Source organism: Esox lucius, chromosome 21 (assembly GCF_011004845.1).
Source record: "Esox lucius isolate fEsoLuc1 chromosome 21, fEsoLuc1.pri, whole genome shotgun sequence".
Lineage (NCBI taxonomy): Eukaryota > Metazoa > Chordata > Actinopteri > Esociformes > Esocidae > Esox > Esox lucius.
Genome location: NC_047589.1, coordinates 881,829 through 905,591, shown reverse-complemented (window position 1 = coordinate 905,591; position 23,763 = coordinate 881,829). Strand labels below are relative to the sequence as shown.

General features: G+C 38.3%; 1 protein-coding gene across 10 annotated transcripts in view; it reads right to left on the bottom strand.

The window, feature by feature from the left end:
• LOC105028187 (rho GTPase-activating protein 21) overlaps window positions 1–23,763 on the bottom strand; it is a 129,039-nt gene that overhangs the window by 10,199 nt on the left and 95,077 nt on the right. For all 10 annotated transcript variants that reach the window (XR_002196611.3, XM_020045289.3, XM_020045290.3 and 7 more), the window contains 10 exons: window positions 19,613–19,759; window positions 19,230–19,323; window positions 19,065–19,098; window positions 18,481–18,603; window positions 16,746–17,045; window positions 14,118–14,182; window positions 13,857–14,005; window positions 13,515–13,657; window positions 13,200–13,358; window positions 12,958–13,036 (listed from right to left, as the gene is read on the bottom strand). Coding sequence is in view for 9 of the 10 variants with exons in the window: in XM_020045289.3 (XP_019900848.3) it covers window positions 12,958–13,036; window positions 13,200–13,358; window positions 13,515–13,657; window positions 13,857–14,005; window positions 14,118–14,182; window positions 16,746–17,045; window positions 18,481–18,603; window positions 19,065–19,098; window positions 19,230–19,323; window positions 19,613–19,759 (1,293 nt within the window). In the remaining variant the exon portion in view is untranslated. The remainder of the gene's footprint in view (window positions 1–12,957; window positions 13,037–13,199; window positions 13,359–13,514; window positions 13,658–13,856; window positions 14,006–14,117; window positions 14,183–16,745; window positions 17,046–18,480; window positions 18,604–19,064; window positions 19,099–19,229; window positions 19,324–19,612; window positions 19,760–23,763) is intronic.

Sequence of the window (23,763 nt, the reverse complement as noted above, 5' to 3'; positions counted from 1 at the left end):
CTCTGCATTTTTTTGGTTTGCGTCTTTGTAGGAAAATAACGTCCAATTAAACAAATCAAGGGATCCCATTACTGCTACTAAGTTAAAAAAAACAGAGAGCATTTCACAACCACTTAAGCAAAATCCTGTGATTGGTCAGTTCCCAGCGATAGGCGTGGGTGATTTGCATAAAGCGGAGAATTCTGAACTTTTTCTTTGCCTCAAACGGATCGCACGCATCGGCCCACAAACCACTCGCTTGCCATTTCTTTGAAATTAACTGAGACATCGCCCCCATCGGGAACAGTGTTAATTTCAATGCCCTAGTTTTGTTATTAAATCCATCAACATTGTCTGTCAACTTTGCGCCTGTCGTCCTGCTTACCCTGAAACTTGACAACATGCAGGATAGAAAGCGGTCCAAAGTACAATTATTTAGTCACATCGAAGGCGAGAAGCTGACGAATGAAACGGATAGGATAAACAAATGTGTTTGTCAGATTTGACTGTTGTTTAGGACAATTAAATGTTAACATTAGAAGGCATACTTTAAAATGTGGGTATCCACAGGTGCCTGGCTCACATTTCGATAGATGCCCAAAATGCAAATCCCCGAAAATGTGTTGTTTCCAAAGGTAGATGCAAGCAAGATCCATTAGCTTATGGTGTAAATGCAGATTAAAACTAGTCTAATTCATAATAATACCTGATAAAAGTTAATGTGTTAAATGATCATTTGTTAACAGTTAATACATCACCCTTACTTGCCATGTAAGTTCCTATTAAGTCCATCATCTTAAACTTGTTCTTACACAGTACCAACACAACACTTAGTGTAATTACAAGGAAAGAGGGCTTAAAAGTGGTGTCTTTTAGTAGTTACACCTACCAAGCAAGTATGTCTGGAATAGTCAAATGAGTCTGATTGACAGTAGTAAAATCTGTAAAAATCTGCACCATTTGGACGGAGATATAATGACAATTAAAAACACATCTGTCAATTCTAAACATTTTATTAAATCAAAGAAAAACAATAAAATACTATTACAAACAACTATAACCACTACTATGTGAAGCTTCTTGTTTATATAAACAGCTCCGGATAAAATTAGGAGACCAATGCACCTTTTTCTTTCCTTTCCAAAAAAGTTGAAAAGGAAGGTTTTGAGTGAGGAACAGTGGTTCAATTTGCAGTGGTCTCTTAATTTTAACCATTCTGTTCCCCACTCAAAACCTTCCTTTTCAAATTTTTTGGAAAGGAAAGAAAAAGGTGCAGTGGTCTCTTTTTTCCAGGAGCTGTATATTTTTCATCTGAAGCATTTAGAGTTCATCTTCATATCTAAAATGTTGTTTTGCAGGTCCAGTGTGCTGTCCATGTATGCCATTTAAAATTCTGTCCAACCACACAGCCTCTATCCAGCTTGGTATAGATGGGGAGCCCCAAAGTCTTCCCCCTCGGAAGTGATCTCGACCTGTATAGAGAATTTCAGTAAAAATCATTGTTTAGTATACAATTACTGGACCTGACACTGACAATAACATGTTCAGTAGCAAAAACAACTGCGAACATTCAATTTTCTATAATTAACCTTTGTCTGCTCAGATTTTATTGAAATCAATGTTAATCCCATTATGATGTCACCAGTGTGTACAAATAATGTTTTAAAGAACACTTTTTTTGTTGAATACCTAACAGAAACATTTGTTGTGCTTCTCTTAGAGACAAGCTTAGTACTTTCCTTGTCCTGAAAAGTTGATTATAGACCAGAAAAAAAAGTTTTATATTCTTGTTGTGTAAAAATACCCAGTAATAGAACAACTTGGAGTGGACCTCACAGTTACATCACTAAAGTTTGGTGGTGGCAGAAAACTGCGGGAACAAGTGTAGGGAAACGGGCAAGATCGTCAAATTATTGTTGTGCCGTTGGACGTCAGAATAGGAATGCAAAAATAAGGCCATCATTTTTATAGAATACCGTTGTTGAAGCCACCCTTTGAAGCTAAATGCTGGGGTTTAAGGTTGCAAGCCATTAAACAGACAGACTGGACTGATGAAACCTTTCGGAATGCTCATCTCTGCAGTGCTCATTTCACATCAGGCAAAGTTTTGTCCACTGTTTATCACACAGGCAAAATCTGTGATGTAGTAATAATAATAACCACAAATTAGTAACAACAGCAACCACAAAGCTAGCATTCTAAGTAGGCTATTTCACAATGGTAAACACCATTGACCAACATTAGCAACATTAGCTAGTGTCTAAGCAGAATTAGCATGCAAACAAACCAAATTGCTCATACCTAGACAGCTTATCTTACGTCACACAGTATTTAGGGTTAGGGTTAGGGTTAGGGTTAGGGTTAGGGTTAGGGTTAGGGTTAGGGTTAGGGTTAGGGAATGAATGGGATATACTGTATTATTACATCTTTGATATGACATTTACTTTACCAAATAACTGGAGAATCAATCAAATGTATTAATAAAGCCCTTTTTCCAACAGCAGTTGTCACAAAGTGCTTTTACAGAGACACCCGGCCTTTAACCCCAAAAAGCAAACAACAGTAGTGTTGAATTTCAGTGGCTAGGAAAAACTCCCTAAGAAGGCTGAATTTTAGGAAGAAACCTAGAGAGGACCCAGGCTCAGAGGGGTGAACAGTCCTCTTCTGGCTGTGCCGGGTGAGATATTAAGAGTCCAATTGGAATAATTAATACATTTATCTGGGCTAAATCCAGAGTCTATTTCAATTTAGACTAGGTCAGAAGTAGACCAGATGGACAAGGACAGGGACTGCAACGAGCCCCCCAAACTAGGTACTCCGCAGGTGTGGACCAGGACCTCATGTCCTCCTAAAGTTTAAAACGGGAGAAGACTGGGAAAATTCAGAAAATGCATTCCTCATATCAACAACGATTTATAGTGGAGAAGGAGAACTTAGTGGGGAAGGAGAACTGACCCAATCCCCCAGCACATTAGTATAGCAGCGTAAGACCTTGGAACTGAAGGTATCCAGATGATCCATATTCCTATATGTTGTTAAGAGACCTCAAATTTAACCGTCATATCAAAGCAGTCACCAAAACAGCATTCTATCATCTAAAAAATATAGCCAGAATCAAGGGCTTGGTGTCGCAAAAAGACCAAGAGAAGCTCATCCATGCCTATATCTCTAGTAGGGTTGACCACTGTAATGGCCTCTTAAAGGGACTCACCAAAAAGACTGTAAAACAGCTGGAGCTCATTCAGAATGCTGCTGCTAGAATGTTAACCAGTACCAAGAAAACAGAGCATATCACTCTGGTTCTTAAATCTTTGCACTGGCTTCCAGTCAGTTACAGAATAGATTTTAAAGTGGTGCTTTTAGTTTAAAAATAACTGAATGGTCTAAGCCAGGGGTGTCAAACCGGTTCCACGGAGGGCCGAGTGTCTGCAGGTCTTTGGGTTTTCCTTTAAATTGGTTCCCAGGTCAGACCTGAACAACCAGGTGGGGGTAGAAATTAACCAATTAGTGAACTAATTAATCAATCAGGTACAAGGTGAGAGCGAAAACCTGCAGACACTCGGCCCTCCGTGGAACCGGTTTGACACCTGTGGTCTAAGCCCTGAATACATTTTTGATATGTTTGAAGAATTTAAACGAGCAGCGCTCTTGGATCCATTAACAGAGGTTAGCTAATAGAGCCCAGAGTCCAAAATAAACATGGTCAAGCTTATGGTCAGCTTATGCTGCACACAACTGGAACAAACTACAAGAAGATCTTAAACGTGTCCCAAATGTATCCATTTTCAAATCCAGGTTAAAAACACTTCTATTTTCACACGCCTATGAGTGCTTAAACTCAACCGCACTGTTTAGCCTTACATATTTTATAGCTTCCTATGTTTTTATCCCATTTTTATTCTATTTCTATTTTCTTATTCTATGTTTTATTATTATGACGTTGTTTTGATGATTTCCTTTGATAATTTGTTTTTATGCTACTGTATTTTTATATTTTTCTTTTTCTTTGTAAAGCACATTGAATTGCTCCTATGTATTAATTGTGCTATATAAAGCTTGTTTGCTTGCTTCTACCACTAGTTCAGCTCTGCCCACAAAATACACCATTGCTGTTTACTAACACAAAAAAGGTCTAAAACATAGTTATTATTAACTGACTGAAGGCAGCATACATTAATAATGATTTAAACATTGAATAAAAATTGCAAACTTGGGGCGATGAAAACAAATACATATTAAAAGTTTGATTGTTTGCATGGTTTTCCACTTAACTCTACATACCTCTGCTTTAATGGCAGTAAGGGCAATCGTAGTTTTGTCCAACTTGTGCCTCCTGCAGCATTTATTTATGTTCCTGGTTTTCCTGAAGTCTTTCAGAAGTTTCTTGTAACTGTGTAGTACATCCTCAGGATTTCTTACTACAACACAACAAAAGATATGCATGAGGTCATGCTATTGATTGGTTAAACATCTAGTGTGCATAATGTACCTAATATATTGCATGTATTTCATCTGCAGTATCCCCGGCAATACATATCAGTTGTGTAGCTCAGGAAAAATACAACTTACTCAACTATTAAATGGCTTAATTAGCAGTTAACAAGAACCAATTGTTCAACAGATATATTCCAAGTCTCTGAGTCTTCCTCAGTATTCAAACAAAAATTATGTGTGCTTTTGTAAAAGACAAATTAGCTTAATGTTAATTGCCTTGAATGGGTATATAGAGGAATCTTTTTCATATCCAATATCCAACTCTACAATATTTTATTTTATATTTTAGTTTGTGTTCGGCCAGAAACTTAATTCACTCATTTTCTTTTGGATTAAATGTTGGGTGAACGAGCAAACTATTTAATAAAATAACATTTAAACACCTTGTGAAATTTGAAAATGAAATGATTTTGCAAAGCCCTTTGGCATTATGGTTTTGAAAAATATTTTCATCGACTAATCTTGGAATATCATTTTTGCAATATTTGGAAAGCCCTAGCATCCTTCCTAGCTTCAGTACCATGCTTGCTAGCGTGCTTTTACTTGTTACATTATAACTGAGTAAAAAATGGAAAGCTTGCTTGCTTTAACCACAAAAAAAGTGTAAAAACAATTATTCGCTACCTACCTTTGTAAATGAAGAACACTTTCAGGCCTGCAGTTTACAGTGCAGTCCTCTTTCTATGGTGGCTCACAACCAACGTTAGAGGTGCATACCACCACCCACATTATGCATGTTGCACAAGGTCCCTGATTTGTTTTTATAGAAATGCCCTAAATCCTAACACTATCTCTATCACCTGTTATTATAATAATAATAATATTTATATGTTTTATATTAATAAACATTATTTAAAATTAGGATGTATGACATTTCTATAAAAACATTGTGCCCAACGCATAAAGAAAATGGTAGAATGCAGCTCTAACATTGGTTGTGAGACGCAATAGAAAGAGAAGGACTACATATTTGTATACTCAACGCCTGATGGCATTCTTCGTTGGCAAAGGAGGTAGCAAATTTATTGTACCGTAATAAAAAAAGCAAGCAAATTCATGTGAAACCGAGATTTAACATTTTTATTTGGTCAAAATAGAATAAGAAAAGTAGTGCTAGGAAGCTTGCTACTGAAGCTTGCTACTGAAGCTTGCTAGGACGCTAGCTAGTGACTAGGGTTGTCAAAATGTACCTGAAAATATTCTAGCATTCGTCCATTAAATATATTTTTTAGAATAGTATAGAATTTCAATATATACATTCAATTGTACATGCGAAAAAGGAATTTCAATTTGCTTTCAGTATTGTGCCAGTTTGAGGCCACAGAACATTACACAACACAACTTACGCAATGGTAAACACATTGCTAGTTTTAACACTGCCTCAGACAAATGATATGTAAGCATATGTGTTTAAAATGTAACCTGTATGGAATTCCACTGTTTTATGGGTTGCTAGGCAATAGAAAATATGATAGGTTGCAGTACATATGTATAAAATAAGTTTAGTTTAGTTGAAACGTTCAATACAAGTGGAATTGTGCTGCAGTGCAATCAATACACATTACTCAGCCTGAAACTTAAACAGGGGAAGATAATTATGAACTGAAATAAATACATATTTTCTTAAGAATTTTACACAGTTCAGGTAACACATTAATTAGTAATAATGGCATCTGAAAAATTAACTATGCCTAAAACCCAATGGTGCTGTCCAACTCCTGGTACCATTGGTAATGTATTGGGTTATTCTGACTTAGGACTCATGTCAGTTGGTAGAGCCAATAACGCAAACATTGTGGTTGAGATTCACTTGGGCAAACAGTACGAGGAGAATGATTACAACCATTTCAAATGATGGTACTCATGAATGTCCTTTCAGAACCATAATGCCTAAAGGCCACCATGTCTTTCCAAGATCAATTGGGGTTGTAATAGGGTTGTTTAGTATATTTCAGAGGGTTTTCAAATGCAATTTTATTAAATAGTTAGCTTGTTCACCCAACATTTCATCCAAAAGAAAATGAGTGAATAAATGTTCTGGCCAAACACACACAACAAAAATATACTACCAAACGTTGTAGAGTTCAACACTTGGATATTTGAAAGATTCCTCGAAATACCCATTCAAGGCAATTAACGTGAAGCTAATTTGTACTTTAAAAAGGAACATACCATTTCTGTTTGAATACTGAGGAAGACTCAGACTTGGAATATTTTTGTTGACCTTACCATTAAAGAACAATTGATTCTTGTGAACTGCTAATTAAGCAATTTAACAGTTGGGTAAGTTGTATTTTTCCTTGGCTACACAACTGATCTGTACGGCCGGGGACACTGTAGGACTGGAAATGAAATACATGGTATAGATTAGGTACTTTATGCACAGTAGATGTTTAACCAATGAATAACATGATCTCATGCATATCTTTTGTTGTGTTAGAGTAAGAAATCCTGAGGATGTACTAATCAGTTACAAGAAAAATTCTCAAATAAAACGGGAGCATAAATAAATGCTGCAGCAGGCATGACTTGGACAAAACCACAAATGCCCTTACTGCCATTAAAGCAGAGGTATGTAGAGTTAAGTGGGAAACCATGCAAACAATCTAACTTTTATTATGTATGTGTTTTCATCTCCCCAAGTTTGAAATTATTATTCAATGTTTAATTAATTATACATTTTCTGTCTTTAGTCAGTAACACTAATAACAATGTTATTACTGGGGATTTATACACTACATAAATATAAACCATTATTATTCTTCTGGGCTATAATCAACTTTTCAGGACAAGCAAATAACTAAGCTTATCTGTAAGACCAGCACAACATAAGACAATTGCAGGTTTTTCTGTTATGTATTCAACAAGATGTAAAGTGTTCTTTAAAACATTATTTGTACACACAGGAGACATCATAATGGGATGTAAAATTAGATTTCCATAAAATCGAAGCAGACAAAGGTTAATAAAAAAGAATGTAATGCTCAAAGTTGTTTTTGCTACTGAACATGTTATTGTCAGTGTCAGGTCCAGTAATTGTATACTAAACAATGATTTTTACTGAAATTCTCTATACAGGTCGAGATCACTTCCGAGGGGGAAGACTTTGGGGCTCCCCATCTATACCAAGCTGGATAGAGGCTGTGTGGTTGGACAGAATTTTAAATGGCATACATGGACAGCACACTGGACCTGCAAAACAACATTTTAGATATGCAGATGAACTCTAAATTGCTTCCAACTAAGTTATATATACAGTGGGGAGAACATGTATTTGATACACTGCCTATTTTGCAGGTTTTCCTACTTACAAAGCATGTAGAGGTCTGTAATAATTATTATAAGTACACTTCAACTGTGAGAGAAAATCCAGAACATCACATTGTATGATTTTTAAATAATTAATTTGCATTTTATTGCATGACATAAGTATTTGATCACCTACCAACCAGTAAGAATTCCGGCTCTCACAGACATGTTAGTTTTTCTTAAAGAAGCCCTCATGTTCTCCACTCATTACCTGTATTAACTACACCTGTTTGAACTCGTTACCTGTATAAAAGACACCTGTCCACACACTCAATCAAACAGACTCCAACCTCTCCACAATGGCCAAGACCAGAGAGCTGTGTAAGGACATCAGGAATAAAATTGTAGACCTGCACAAGGCTGGGATGGGCTACAGGACAATAGGCTTAGCAGCTTGGTGAGAAGGCAATAACTGTTGGCGCAATTATTAGAAAATGGAAGAAGTTCAAGATGATGGTCAATCTCTCTTGGTCTGGGGCTCCATGCAAGATCTCACTTTGTGGGGCATCAATGATCATGAGGAAGGTGAGGGATCAGCCCAGAATTACACAGCAGGACCTGGTCAATGACCTAAAGAGAGCTGGGACCACAGTCTCAAAGAAAACCATTAGTAACACACTACGCCGTCATAGATTAAAATCCTGCAGTGCACGCAAGGTCCCCCTGCTCAAGCCAGTGCATGTCCAGGCCCGTCTGAAGTTTGCCAATGACCATCTGGATGATCCAGAGGAGGAATGGGAGAAGGTCATGTGGTCTGATGAAACAAAAATAGAGCTTTTTGGTCTAAACTCCACTCACTGTGTTTGGAGGAAGAAGAATGATGAATACAACCCCAAGAACACCATCCCAACCGTGAAGCATGGAGGTGGAAACATCATTCTTTGGGGATGATTTCTGCAAAGGGGACAGGACAACTGCATTGTATTGAGGGGAGGATGGATGGGGCCATGTATCGCGAGATCTTGGCCAACAACCTCCTTCCCTCAGTAAGAGCATTGAAGATGGGTCGTGGCTGGGTCTTCCAGCATGACAACGACCCGAAACACACAGCCAGGGCAACTAAGGAGTGGCTCCGTAAGAAGCATTTCAAGGTCCTGCAGTGGCCTAGCCAGTCTTCAGACCTGAACCCAATAGAAAATCTTTGGAGGGAGCTGAATGTCCGTATTGCCCAGCGACAGCCCCGAAACCTGAAGGATCTGGAGATGGTCTGTATGGAGGAGTGGGCCAAAATCCCTGCTGCAGTGTGTGCAAACCTGGTCAAGAACTACTGGAAACGTATGATCTCTGTAATCGCAAACAAAGGTTTCTGTACCAAATACTAAGTTCTGCTTTTCCGATGTATCAAATACTTATGTCATGCAACAAAATGCTAATTAATTACTTAAAAATCATATAATGTGATTTTCTGGATATTTTCTTTAGCTTTGTAAGTGGAAAACCTGCAAAATCGGCAGTGTATCAAATACTTGTTCTACCCACTGTATATGTGTGTGTGTATATATATATATATATATATATATATATATATATATATATATATATATATATATATATATATATATATATATATATATATACACAAAAAAAGATGCTTTAGATAGTCGTGTTTGTTGTAGTTTGTAATAGTATTTGATTGTTTTTATTTGTTTTAATAAAATGTTTAAAATGGTTATAATTGACAGATGGGTTTTTAAAATGTCATTATATCCCTGTCCAACTGGTGCAGATATATATAAAAAAAAAAAGATATTCAGGATTTTCCCGGACCACGTAAGCGAAACTGGCCAAGAATAGCGAATGTCTCTTACTGAGTGACTGACTGCCTACTCATTGTTAAATAGCGTAGTGGTTAGAGACGCAGACTTTCACGCAGGGGACCAGTGTTTGAGCCTCTCTGCAGTCAAAGCAAATTATGCATTACGATTTGTTCAGGATTGACAAAAGCTGCCCACAACCTTCAGAAGCTTTGTTATAGTAAGCCTAAAAGGAAATTGTTTATGGTTACATTCTGACTATTTCTGGTGGATTTTTGAAGTACATATCCATGCATGATTTTTGGGGTAGCCTAATATACAGGACCTCACAACCTAATGCTTTGGACATTCTTTTGTACCCTTCTGATATCTTTCAACAGTGAGATCCCTCTGATGCTTTGGAAGCTCTCTGCAGACCATGGCTTTTGCTCTGAGATGCAACTAAGAAAATGTCAGGAAAATCCTACTAGAACAGCTGAACTTTACTTGTGATCAACCAGTCACCTTAAATGATGGCAGGTGTGTAATGACTGAGGGTCTGCACACTTATGCAACCAGGTTATTGTGAGTTTTTAATCTTTTATTTTTCCCCCTGAAACATTTCAGTTTGTTTTTCAATTGAATTGTTCATGTTATAGGTCACATTAAAGGTGGAAAAAGTTCAGACATGATTTATCTTATATTCGGGAAGAATCGGGAGGAAACCCAATAGAAAAGTGCTTTCTATGGCTTTATTATAACACACATTGATACTCAATTCATGCATTTCTGATTGGTACACGTAACACCTAAAATATCTCAAATAATTACCCATTCTTATCATGCACTTACATTCTTGTTAATACGTAGTTCACTCTGAAGTACACTGTAACTAACGGGCTGTAATGTCAAGGATTACAGAACATACTACCTTGACTAACGTTTCTTATGAAATTTACCTCCACCACAAATAGCATCTATGAACTGTATGGCTTTTTCCACTGGCAGTATTAATCGCTTACAAGACAGCAATACTAGTATCTACAGAGTGAAGATGAACTACACACTGCCAAAGCTATTTCATTTCACACAACAACGTTCTGTTTTTCTTTCATACGTGAATTACATTGATGCAATAACTATCAATATAGGTGATAACTGAATTTTTCAGCAAGTGAAAAGACCACAGAATTGTGGAAACCACTCCTCCTTTATTGCACAAGAGATTGTGGTCAATATTACACCAAAAAGCATTCACGGATGCATACTTCCAAAATCCACCAGAAATAGTAGACCATCCGGGAACTTTTGACATACTATTTTCAGTGTACTAATCTTCTTGCATACTAATCTGACATACTATATAGTATGCAAGTATGCGATTTGAGATTCAGTCTTTGCCCCAACAGACTGTAGAAGTTGAGTGTTTGTTGCGCACAATGATTAGCCAATGGTGTATCAGATACTGCCCAAGTCGTTTAGACACACCCTTCTAATTATGAGACAAGGAAAATGGGAAATCTTACATGAAGAAAATGAGAAATGTCGGAAAATAAGAAATAGATAAATTATTAAACTGTGCTGGGCCAAAGAAAATCAGTATATATTTTTTTAAGTGTGTTTCTTAAATTGCTAAAACCATTTAAATAAAATACCTACTGCTGACACCTTGGACCCCTTTCAATTTGCATACTGCCCCAATACATACAGACAATACCATCGCCCTGATGACACAAACAGCCCTCTCTCACCTGGAAAAAGGCAACACATACGTGAGGATGCTGTTCGTGGACTACAGCTCTGCATTCAACACCATTGTGCCTGCTAAGCTTGTTCCGAAGCTCTGGACCCTGGAACTCCTCCCTTTGCAATTGGACTCTAGACTTCCTTATGGGCCGACCCCAGGTGGTGAGAATGGGAAACCTCACCTCCTCTGCACTGACCCTGCACACTGGAGCCCCGCAGGGCTGCCTACTCATTCCCCCCTGTAACTCCCTGTTCACTGCGTGGCCTCGCACAGCTCCAACACCATCCTTAAATTTGCAGATGACACAACCTACCTGGTTCTCATCTCCAACAATGATGAGAACGCTTCTAGAGGGAAGGTAAAGGCTACATGGTGCTAGGACAACAACCTCTTTCTCAACATCTGCAAGACTAAGGAGAGGATTGTGGACTTCAAGAAGCAGCAGAGGGGGGTAACACCCCCATACACATTGATGTACATTTTCTGCCCTCTTCTATTTGCACTTATGGTTAGATGCTAACTGCATTTCACTGTATGGTACTTGATCAATGACAATAAAGTTGAATCTAATAAAAAAATAGCCCAAAAACAACTTTACTACCTGAGGAGACTCAATAAATTTGGCATGTCTGTTAAAACTCTCACCACCTTCTACAGGTGTACCATCCTCTCAGGCTGCATTACTGCCTGGTACGGCAACTGCTCCACTGCAGACCGCAAGTCCCTCCAGAAGGTGGTAAAGTCTGCAGAGTGCATCATCGGCTGCCATCTCCCCTCCATGCAAGGCATCTACCATACACAAATGCTGAGAAAAGCACGGAACATCATCAAAGACCGCAGCCATCCAGGCTTTGGTAGATGCTACAGGAGCATTGGGGCCCACACTTCCAGACTCACAATTATTTTTTCCCTAAGCCCATATGGCTCCTCAAGCGACAACACTGATTCATGATCACACTGATCAAACACAAACTTTCCAGATGCCCTGACGTCTTTTCCAGTACACTAGAATATTCCCCCTCATGTGCCATTAATACGTATATTACACTATATATGTATATATATAGTACTCACTTACTTATGGCCATATTGTGCCATATTTTCCCAAACCTACTCTTCCTAAGTTACTGCTAGTTTACTTTATGTATTTTATGTATATTATTGCCATACTTGTATATTACTGCCATACTTGCCATATCTATATATTTAAAACTACTACCCATTTGCTGCTAGTTTTTCAGTACTCTTTTTAAATTGCTGCTAGTTTTACAGTGTTATGTATATTATCGCTTTATTCTTATTTTTTGCTATATATTTTGCTTGTATATTATTTTTTTCTTAATTCGTAACGTAGATGTCGGGTGCCATGTCAACAGAATTTCATTGTGCAGGATTACGCTATGTTATTCTGTATTTTCTTTAACTATTTTAGAGAGCAACATTTCTTTTTGGTGTGCTTGTAGTAAATTCACTTTTCAAATGTAATTATTTTTCATTTTGGTACAAATTTCTCAAGAGAATTTTATGTTTAATCACATTTTAAACACATTTGCTTACAAACTAAAGCGTTTACTCTAAACTAGAGTCAACGCTTTACTGTCTGTAATTATGTGTAGGTTTTATATTCGGCCAATAGGTGGCATAGTGACTTTAATGGAATCCAAACATGCCATCAGTGGAACTGAATATTCTTACCATTTGTGAACAGAGGCTCTGGAAGTTTACGGAAGAAGGATTTAAGTAAACTGCTGATCACATTCAGGTCCCTCCATTTCTATGAACAGCAGGTAAAAAAAATTTTTTAGACAGGAGGTGATATTAAAGAATAATTAAGTTAAAAAAAATATGCAGCTAACAAAAAGAGGATGATGCAAAGACAGATAGGTGAGGGAACAGCAAGAGATAACGAGCATAACGAGCCATGTTGAGTCACTCACATCATCCTGGATGTCGATGTCGTTCATGCCTTTGTTGTTGAGCTCTTCCTGCATATTGGAGATTGCTGCGTTGTTTCCTGGGACCCTGTAGATCCCTGTGTACTCTAGCCCCCTCTCCTCCACCAGGTTACAGCAAACCTCCACGATAAGGGGAACAAACTACAACACACAGACACCGTAAGCTCAATGATGTCTATTGCAAATGGCCAAATATTTCCAAAGGTGTTGAGAAGTGAGACACCTGGCAAACATGAATGAAACTAACTGTGACTTAAAAGAGATGTAGAGGGTGATTAACTGAGAGTTGAGACTGACCCTGTTGGTTACGGCTGGGGGGCAGTCATCCAGTCTCACCCCAAACGTGATGCCCGGAGTTGGCTTTCTCTCAAAGGGCTTCCTCATAAGCCCTGGGATACCTTTTCTCCATGTCCCCTTGTCCTTCGGAGGACTGGTATCGTCTATGTGAAACATGAGGACATCATCCACACGAACACTGACATACAAATACTGTTCAAGCAAAATACAAAGCCACCCTCACAGAAATAAGACAATTTAAAAAAACTCAATAATAAAAGAAAATATATAAACAATAAGATTTGTTATTGAGACCGGTGGAGAAGCAAATTTCAATTGAGAGGCCTTTTCACTGGCCCCTACCTTTGTGCATATTTTTCCTGTCCTCCTCCACTTTGGGTGAGTGTGGACTTAAACATTTAGTGTCCCCCTTTCCTCCCAGTAACGTCTGTCTGATACTCAACGACTGGCGGGATGGTTTGGGTGAGGCCTCGGTCTTACTGCCTGTCGGGCTGGGTCATACACATAAGCACTCAAGTTAGTTGGTATGACCACTAGGTGCCGTCCAATCTAGTCTGAATTGTTACCAGAGACTCCTGCATTGCTATGGCCTACACTGCTTACCTCATCAAGGTGTTGTACTCCTTGATCTTCCGACTGATGAGGTCACGACTGGTAAAGTCTGCATTCTAGAAAAAGAGAAGGGGCACCAGGTGATGGAAAGTAATTTGATGTAAAACCAGAGGTGACTAACCCTTTAAGACGGCACAGATTAGCATACAGCGTTTGATGTGCTAACAGATGACATTTATGCAAAATAAATAATGTGGTAAAGACATAATGTGGTTAACCTCCTAAAGCTGATATCATTAGTACCTTGGACTTACACATTTACTCTATCTACCCAATGAATCTTGAAGAACTTACAAACACATAGTGAGCTTAGTTCAACTGTTGCACCCCACCACAACCTAAAACATATAAGCTTGTAAACAAGGTTAATGTTAACAAGCAGCTTTGTGGTTAGATGTGGTTGGAACTACAACTTTGTTTCCAAGAAAGTTGGGATGCTGCGCAAAACATAAATAAAACAGAATACAATGATGTGTAAATAATTTAAACCCTATATTCAATAGAATATAGTTCAAAGACAAACATGTTGAAACTGAGACATTCTTGAAAATATATACCCACTTTGAAATTGATGACAGCAACACACTAAAAAAGTGGGGACAGAGGCAACAAAAAACTGTAAAAGTTGAGTAATGCAAAAAAAATAAACCTTGTGGAATATCACACAACTAATAAGGTCAAATGGCAACAGGTCAGTAACATGATTGGGTGTTGAAAGATCATTCCAGAGAGAATGGGTCTGTCAGAAGAGGATGGGGAGGGGTTCACCACTCTGAAAGACTGTGTGGGCAACAAGTTTCCATACTTAAAAAAAGAGTTTGGGGATCTCATCATAATTAAAACATTCAGAGAATCCGGACAAGGCAGAAAACCAATATTGGATGGCCGTGATCTTCGGGCCCTCAGGCGGCACAGCATTAAAACCAGACACGATTCTGTGGCGGAAATCATTGCATGGGCTCAGGAACACTTCTGAAAACCATTGTCTGTGAAGATAGTATGTTGCTGCATCCGCAATTGCAAGTTAAAACTTTAACATTCAAAGAAGAAACCATATATAAATAAGATCCAGAGATCCAGAGAAGGCATTGGTTTAATGCCTTCTCTGAGCCCAAGCTCATTTAAGATGGACTGAGTTGAAGTGCAAAAGTATCCTGTGGTCTGACAAATCAAAATTGTAATTTTTTTTGTTTTACTGGACTCATGGATGCTGCGTCCTCCGGACTAGAGGAGAGGGACCATCTGACTTGTTATCAGCACACAGTTCAAAAGCCAGCATCCATGATGGTATGGGGGTGCATTAGTGCACATGGCATCTGTGAAGGCACCATTAATGCTGAACCATATATACAGGTTTTGCTGCCATCCAGCAAGACAATGTCAAACCACATTCTGCACGTATTAAAACAGCAAGGCAACAGCAAAGAGTCTGGGTGCTGCCAGCAGTCCAGACCTGTCACGCATTAAAAACATTTGGCCCGTTATGAAATGAAAAATACAAGAAAAGAGACCCCGAACTGTTGAGCAGCTGAAGTCCTATATCAAGAAAGAATGTCCACATATTTCACTTTCAAAATAGCAATTGGTCTCCTCAGTTATCAGTTTCAACATTTTATGTGTTGTCTGTGTACTATTTCCAATTTAAAAAAAAGTTATAAATGATTTGCACATCATTGCATTTTGTTTTTATTAGCATTTCCGCAGCGTACCAGCTTTTTTGGAAATGGGGTTGAATAATTCATTGCTCTGCCCACAATCCTACATACCCATGATACTTTAGGTTTTATCAGAATGCAGGTGGGTTGACTGCTTTGTTACTGTTCATGTTGAGCGTCCCAGATTTAAAGGAGGAAATAAAAAGCTTTGGTTTCTGAGTTAAGGGGGATGCCCTCTGGGAAATTACAAAAGTCTATTTTAAGGTACAGTACACTAGGATCAGCTCATACGTGTCTATTATTTCACTTATGACTCAAATCCGATCACAGTTAGTGTAATCTCGTTTCGAGAAACATTTGAGCAAATTTGCAGAAAGTCTGGTGGAACACTGTCCAATGTGGCTTTCATAAGAAGCGATGAAAAAATTCAAATAGTTATATGCATTGGTTTAATCAGCTTAGGATACCAATCAATCTTCTCCCACAACGTATTACCCCACGTGTTTTGTGCATGCAAAAACCTTGCTGTGGGACAGTAGTGTGAGGATAGGGCAGCTCAGATTCCTTGAATAGAGTAACATGGCACTTCTTGCTTCATTAAAACTTGTTCATTATGATAAGTGTTACAGAAAATTGGCTGAATACGAAATGGCTGGCTAGACTACATGTAATAGAAATGTTTGTTTACATGATTAAATGTCAGAAATGCCACACCATTTGATGACAGGATTGACACAAATTAAGTATATTTACTTTTCATTATATACTTTTTATACTTATTTTTTATGCACTTTAAATATCCATGAATTTGAGTGTGGTCATTTGTATCTTATTATATGAAAGAAAAGTATTTAAACTTTTCTCCCCAATTTCATTATATCCAATTGTAGCTATGGCCTTGAATAATGGTAACAAATCCTAACAGGTTTGGGATATCATTTATTGTATGATGTGTCCCTCTCACCTCCTCGTTCAGGTTGCTGTTCTCCTGGATGACTTTGATCCAGGCTAACATGTCTTCTCTGTCCTCCGCCTGGAACAGGTACTCACAGTCCGATGTCGTTAACCGAAGCACGTTCTTGCGTTTTGTGTCACTGTAGGAGATGTCAATCAGACAGGCCTTGATGCTGATTGGCAGGGGCTCATGCTCCACCAGGAAGTTAGTGTTAGCCTGTACATCCTTTTTGTCCTTATATAGGCAGAGGTAGTGGCCTCGCAAGACTGCGTACATTTGTTTCCAAGAGCGCATTCCCACAGTAACACGCTATGGAACAGAAGAGAGGCACAAAAAAATCATATAACTTAATAATTATGAGAAATAATAGAACAGTAAGTGAGACAAAGAAATATATACACACATTGGTAGACAGAGGGCAAGAAGGACAGATCCTCCAGATCCTTAATGAGAATGTTTCTCCAAGAGCATACCTTATCATGAAGTTCAGTGTGACACACAGCCTTAAGTCTGTCTGTGTTTTTATACTTGTAAGGACCAAAAATTAAGAGACCACTGCACCTTTTTCTTTCCTTTCCAAAAAAGTTGAAAAGGAAGGTCTTGAGGGAGGAACAGAAGGGTTAAAATTAAGAGACCACTGCAAATTTAACGCTTCTGTTCCTCTGTATATACAGGTGCTGGTCATAAAATTAGAATATCATCAAAAGGTTGATTTATTTCAGTAATTCCATTCAAAAAGTGAAACTTGTATAATGTATGCATTCATTCCACACAGACTGATATATTTCAAGTGTTTATTTATTTTAATTTTGATGATTATAACTGACAACTAATGAAAACCCCAAATTCAGTATCTCAGAAAATTTGAATATTGTGAAAAGGTTCAATATTGAAGACACCTGGTGTCACACTCTAATCAGCTAATTAACCCAAAACTCCTGCAAAGGCCTTTAAATGGTCTCTCAGTCTAGTTCTGTAGGCTACACAATCATGGGGAAGGCTGCTGACTTGACAGCTGTCCAAAAGACAACCATTGACACCTTGCACAAGGAGGGCAAGACACAAAAGGTCATAGCTTAAGAGGCTGGCTGTTCACAGAGCTACCAGTACCTGGTTTAAGGACCATGGTATCCTTGTTCTTAATTGGCCAGAAAACTGGCCTGACCTTAACCCTATAGAAAATCTATGGGGTATTGTGAAGAGGAAGATGTGATACGCCAGACTCAAAAATGCATAAGAGCTGAAGGCCACTATCAGTGCAACCTGGGCTCTCATAACACCTGAGCAGTGCCACAGACTGATCAACTCCATGCCACGCCACATTGCTGCAGTACTTCAGGCAAAAGGAGCCCCAACTAAGTATTGAGTGCTGTACATGCTAATACTTTTCATGTTCATACTTTTCAGTTGGCCAACATTTCTAAAAATCCTTTTTTGTATTGGTCTTAAGTAATATTAAAATTTTCGGAGATACTGAATTTGGGATTTTCATTAGTTGTCAGTTATAATCATCACAATTAAAATAAATAAACATTTGAAATATATCAGTCTGTGTGTAATGCATGAATATAATATACAGGTTTCACTTTTTGAATGGAATTACTGAAATAAATAAACCTTTTGATGATATTCAAATCTTATGACCAGGACCTATAGAACCATTTATTAGAGAACTTATACACAGCAATGTACATTAAATGTCTTATTAGGTTCTGCTCCTCTGGGGTAACTCAGACCCACACACCTTGCTCTTGTCCATGTTGATCTGTCGGAAGTGGAGCATGCCCTCCTTGGTAGCATCACTGAAGAAATCTGTTGAGGAATCTCTCCTGGATCCGGAATCTTCTGAAGACTTGTCCGGCATTGCCTTTAATTAAAAAACATACTGGTTAATTAACTCACTGCAGTCTAAAACCTACATAACAATGCAACATGGTGTATAATGTTTGGCTTTGAATTCTCCGAACAAATCCATAACTTCCAAAGTTACACCCTTCTGGGTTCAAAATATGTGGTCTTCCGTAATCCAGAGGCCCTGCAGTATGGGTCATGTGGAATCCTTCCAATGGAAAGTTTCTGATTAGGAAACATTGCCTGACTTTTGGACAAGGTTGAAATGATGAAATTGTGATGATGGCATCCAGCCTAGGTCTTAAAAGCTCATTTTGGTTTTATAGTCTGATAAATGAAATCAGTAACCAATCTTTAAAATGTAAACCAAGATTTGCATGTAAAACAAACAATAAAAATGATGATGCTGTAGAATCTGACAGAAGGCATACCAGCATTTTGTGGATATGGATATTATGTGGTTGAGGTCAGACTAACCTTCCTAAGGCCTTTTAGACCAGGTATTTGTCTCCTGAAAGAAAGACAGAAAAATGAAAGTGACATTCGCAGAACTTATCACAAATTAGGCTTTTGAAAATGACTAAAATGAACATAACAGTTTACTGGTACAGCATTTGAGGACAAATAGTGTGGAGAACTCACGCTTCCCTGTAGTTATCCAGACCTTCATCATAGGATTTGGACCGCTCCGTTTTGGTACCAGAATCTGACTCAATAGTTGTGAACCGAAGAGAATCTTAAAAAAAGTAAAATGATTATCATATGAGAAATAAGCCAAATAAAACACTTTGAAAAGGTCCTAGTCTCCATGGTTAAAACACCCTTATTTCGTAGGCTCCAATCAAAATATCTGGAACAAAACGAAACGTGAACAAAATTCCTGGAATCTTGAAACCCATATGTTGCCAACATTGCTAGTATTCAAATTCAGCCACCAACCCATTCTAACACAACTTAAAGTATGCTTTCAGTTTGTGTCAGTACCTGGACAGTTTATATTTTGTATGAAAAATGGGTAATCTTACCATGGTCATGTGACAGCTGTCGTCGAATGAAAAGAGATGGGGAGATGGGGCTGGGCGGGATGGTGTTGATAATTGGAGTAACAGATATTACAGCTGAAGCAGGAATGTGACCAGTGTCGTGGTCGATACTTGGACTGGACGGCTCATCTGGAAATTATGAAGAGAGAACAAAAGCTTTACCACAGTAGACACGATTCCTGTTCTACTTAAAAACAGTTGAATGAAGACAGAGAAATAATACATACTGAATAAGTAGTCTCACTCATACTTAACATCATTACAATTAAATCCACAACCATACAAAAACACAGTCAAGCGCTAGCCTTTAGGACTGAATGGAACTCATACAGTTCAATGTTTGACACCAATATACAGGCAGCAATATAAAACACAAATGGCCGGATGTGAAATAAAGCTACAGTCTGGTTATGAAGATACATGACACTTCTCTGAGCCATAAATGGTCACTAGACTGATAACCCAGTCCATAACCGCCACAATCAGCAAAGACAGGAAGGAACAGCGAGTAGACATTTCATTACCAGTCTCAAACATCACTATCAGCGATTCTGATAATGTGAGTGGACAATAACAAGGTGTTAGATACCTCCGTCCAGGAAAGTCACAATGACACTAAGTACAGTGAGTAACACTACATTTTGCAACTCTGTCCTACATGTTTATTTGAAGATAGCAAGCAATGGCAAGGTGTAGTCGGAAATGAAAAGGGGTGCGCCATGACACTGAGCATGTAGGAATCTGTCCCCACAAAAAGCATTTCATCAAAATCAAGTGTTTCACAGATGTGTTCGTCTTCTATAGTCATCTCTTTTAGCAACTTATTCTCTCTGTAAACTGGTTCAACCTGAACCGGAGCCGACCAAAATCAGACAAGTATTGAATTCAAAGGAAAATAAGAAGTAGACTGAAAGTAATCTGAACTCTTACATTCCTATGGGCGCTTAAGCAAAACGTCTCACATTTAACAGCCCATATTAAGAAACATCTGATCCGGTTATCGGTTACAGAGATTACAGCAGTGAAATTCCACAACCTCATAGATTGTTTCCATGATGCCAGCAATCCACACAGCTTGAAATTGGGACATGTGTTCTCCATTTCATGTGTTTTTGAAAACAGACTAACAAAACAGAGCTGCTCGACACATGCACTTGAAATGTCTTGCGTTGTCAGTTCAACTCATCAAGATTAAATTGCAACATTTGTTTAAAATGTGAGACTATCCAAAATGGACCAATACAGCTGAGGATTGAATCAGTAAGTGATAGTAATAAAACTGGTACATTTTCAATACACAGTCAGAATCTGAACTCAGTGAGCAAGTCAGACACAGTTTACAGTGTTTAGTTTACAATGGCAAACCAAACCCTACAATTTGATGCCCAGATGCTACAACATTTAGATGAGATGGAGTCAGATGGAGGATCAGAAATATATCCCGAAATCGACACGTCGGATGGCAGGTCTTCATCTGATTCTGATAATGAGCTGCCACCTCCAATGCCTGAGCCCCCCCCCCCCCCCCCCCCCCCCCCCCCCCCCCCAAATGCCACTACGAGACAGGAGTCTGGGAGGGACGGCACGATTTGGGTCTTCCTGCACACCAGGAAGATACCCTTTACAGAATATCCTCACCGAGAGTCAAAGCCAGAAGACAAACTGGCAGTGCACTTGGTTTGTGTGACGTGTCTGTTGATGAACATAAAGCATTCATTGCGCTCTTGTATGTCCGTGGTGCATATAGTGGCAAGAGCATGGATGTGAAGTCATCTTCCTCTGATTGATATGGGATGGACTTTTTAGTGAGACACTACAATCAGTCAAAGGTATGTTTGCCAAATAGGTTGAGCCTTTATCTACCTTGCCCCAAATTATGCTCACACAAACCCAAACTATGTGCTGACTGTGGGGCTGTTCAAGTTTAAAGTTCAAGTGAGATGCATAAATGCATGGGCCCACATCACACAAAACAATTGACAGATGACTTCAATATTTTATCAATTAGTCAAAATCATTCTTTGATCATTCTTCTACGCTGTAATTGAATTTACAAATAAAATTATATTTTTATCAGCATCAATTTTATTTCTACAAATAGGCTATAGCCTATGTGTTATTCATTCATTGAAATGTATCATTTTTATCGCAAACTAGTCGATAATGTGTCTTATTTTACCTTGTACATCGTCAAAATGTACTAATTTCTAATGGATTTATCTTTAAATAATAAGTGTTTTCAATTTGTACATTTTGTAGGGCCTAATAAATAAAAAAAATTACTATAGCCTGTTTTCTTAGAAATATTGATTCTATGTATTTTTTGTTGTTGTCATTCTTTCATATGACAAGACATTCAAACACATTCTTGTATTTTTTCAAATTCATTAACCATTTAAAACAAACTAATTCTGTATTATTTTTTACTATTCTATATAGTTTTATAACAACCTAGTAGATGAACTGATGCTCTGGCTGGATGGTGATGCTGCAGAGGAAATTGTCCATGCTAATTGGTATGATTCGTATGCTAATGACACCAAACAGCGTTCGGCTCTGGCAGATACTGGGGTTCTGAAAGGCCTGGCGGTTCTTGTGTTAAGGTGAGTGCGTGTGTGTGTGTGTGGAAGAGGATATAACTATCCCATTTGGGCTGTAGTCCAGTAATGCCTGTCTAAGTAAAAGATGCCTTGATTGGTGGTTTATGAATCATCATGTGGGGCCACCTTAGTTGACGGACAGGTCGTTATGACGAAGGAGCAGATTAAATCCTCTGATAATTTTTTTTTTAAACACTTGTGCATAAACTTTAACTACAAATAATACTACCCCAAAAAAAGGAAATCTGATCTGACAGCAAAAAATGCAGTCTCACTTATGAATGTTTTAAAATAGGCCACTCCTATATCGGCCATACGCATTTAAATCACATATGTTCTAGGAACACACAAGCAGGAACAGGACATTTACATGTACTGAACCATAACGGTATGATCTTTAATTCTCAGTACAATATGTCAGCCTGCCTTAATGCACAGCAGTTGTTTGGCTATTACAAAATCTGATTCAGTTTGGTGTTGGAAGGTTCCTTATACCACAGTCTATCAGCAGTACACTCCTCTCAGGCTTTCCCTGCTTGACTACTTGGAGGGATAAAGGACACAATAAAAAACGAATACAGTTTGTATGTGTGTGGTAGTGTATGCATGAATGCATGTATGTATGTATGAGAATTGATCTATGAGTGACTGTGCATACCTGTGTGTGTGTGTGTGACTAAATCTAAGTATGTGTGTGTGTGGTGAGCCTGTCACAGTCCCCTGCAGTGTGATGTTACATAATCCTATGCCTGACCCTGCCATGAAGTCATGTTGAGTCTTAACAGCCAGGTGCCCTCTAGCTTACTGGGACATCTAGACCTATATTCCTAGAATATGTAGACATGTGGGTAACACTGGGGAAGACACCCCATTAATATATACACACATTACATTTTTCCTTTGCTTTAATACATTGCTGTATGTTTAGTTACACAAAACCCACCATTTGAATGTCAGGATTTTTATTTTATTTTATTAATTCAACAGTGGTTTTATGAACACTAGGACAGTGTCAAACAAGATGAGCTGATTTGAAGTATTAGGCAAGAATGCCATGTGCTACATCTGGCAAAAACAAGGTATTGTTAAAAACACTGGCTAACTGGCCTACCTATGGAGAGATTTTAGTCAGACTGTTGGAATGGCAAAAGCACAGGTAATATGCCTTAAAAGGGGAGTGAACTGTGCCATCTACTTGCCACTGAACAACCTGCCCATCTCCCCCTGTTGAATAACCACTCACTTCGCTAAAGCTATGTGGATCCTTTTTGAGGCTAAAAAGCATCCAAACTTTGTACTCTAGTGGAAAATTGTTGTACAGTAGTCTAGACATTCTGTCATGCAATGTAGCCAGCTACATGTATATAAGTTACAAAACCTTTTATTGCTGGACCGCGTAAGCAGAGCTGTCCAAGAAGTGCGAATGTCTGTGACTCAGTGAGTCTCTGACTACCTATTGTTAAACAGCGTAGTCGTAAAACAGTTTTTGGTAATGTGGTGATGGACGAACTGCAACAGACATATCTGACATCA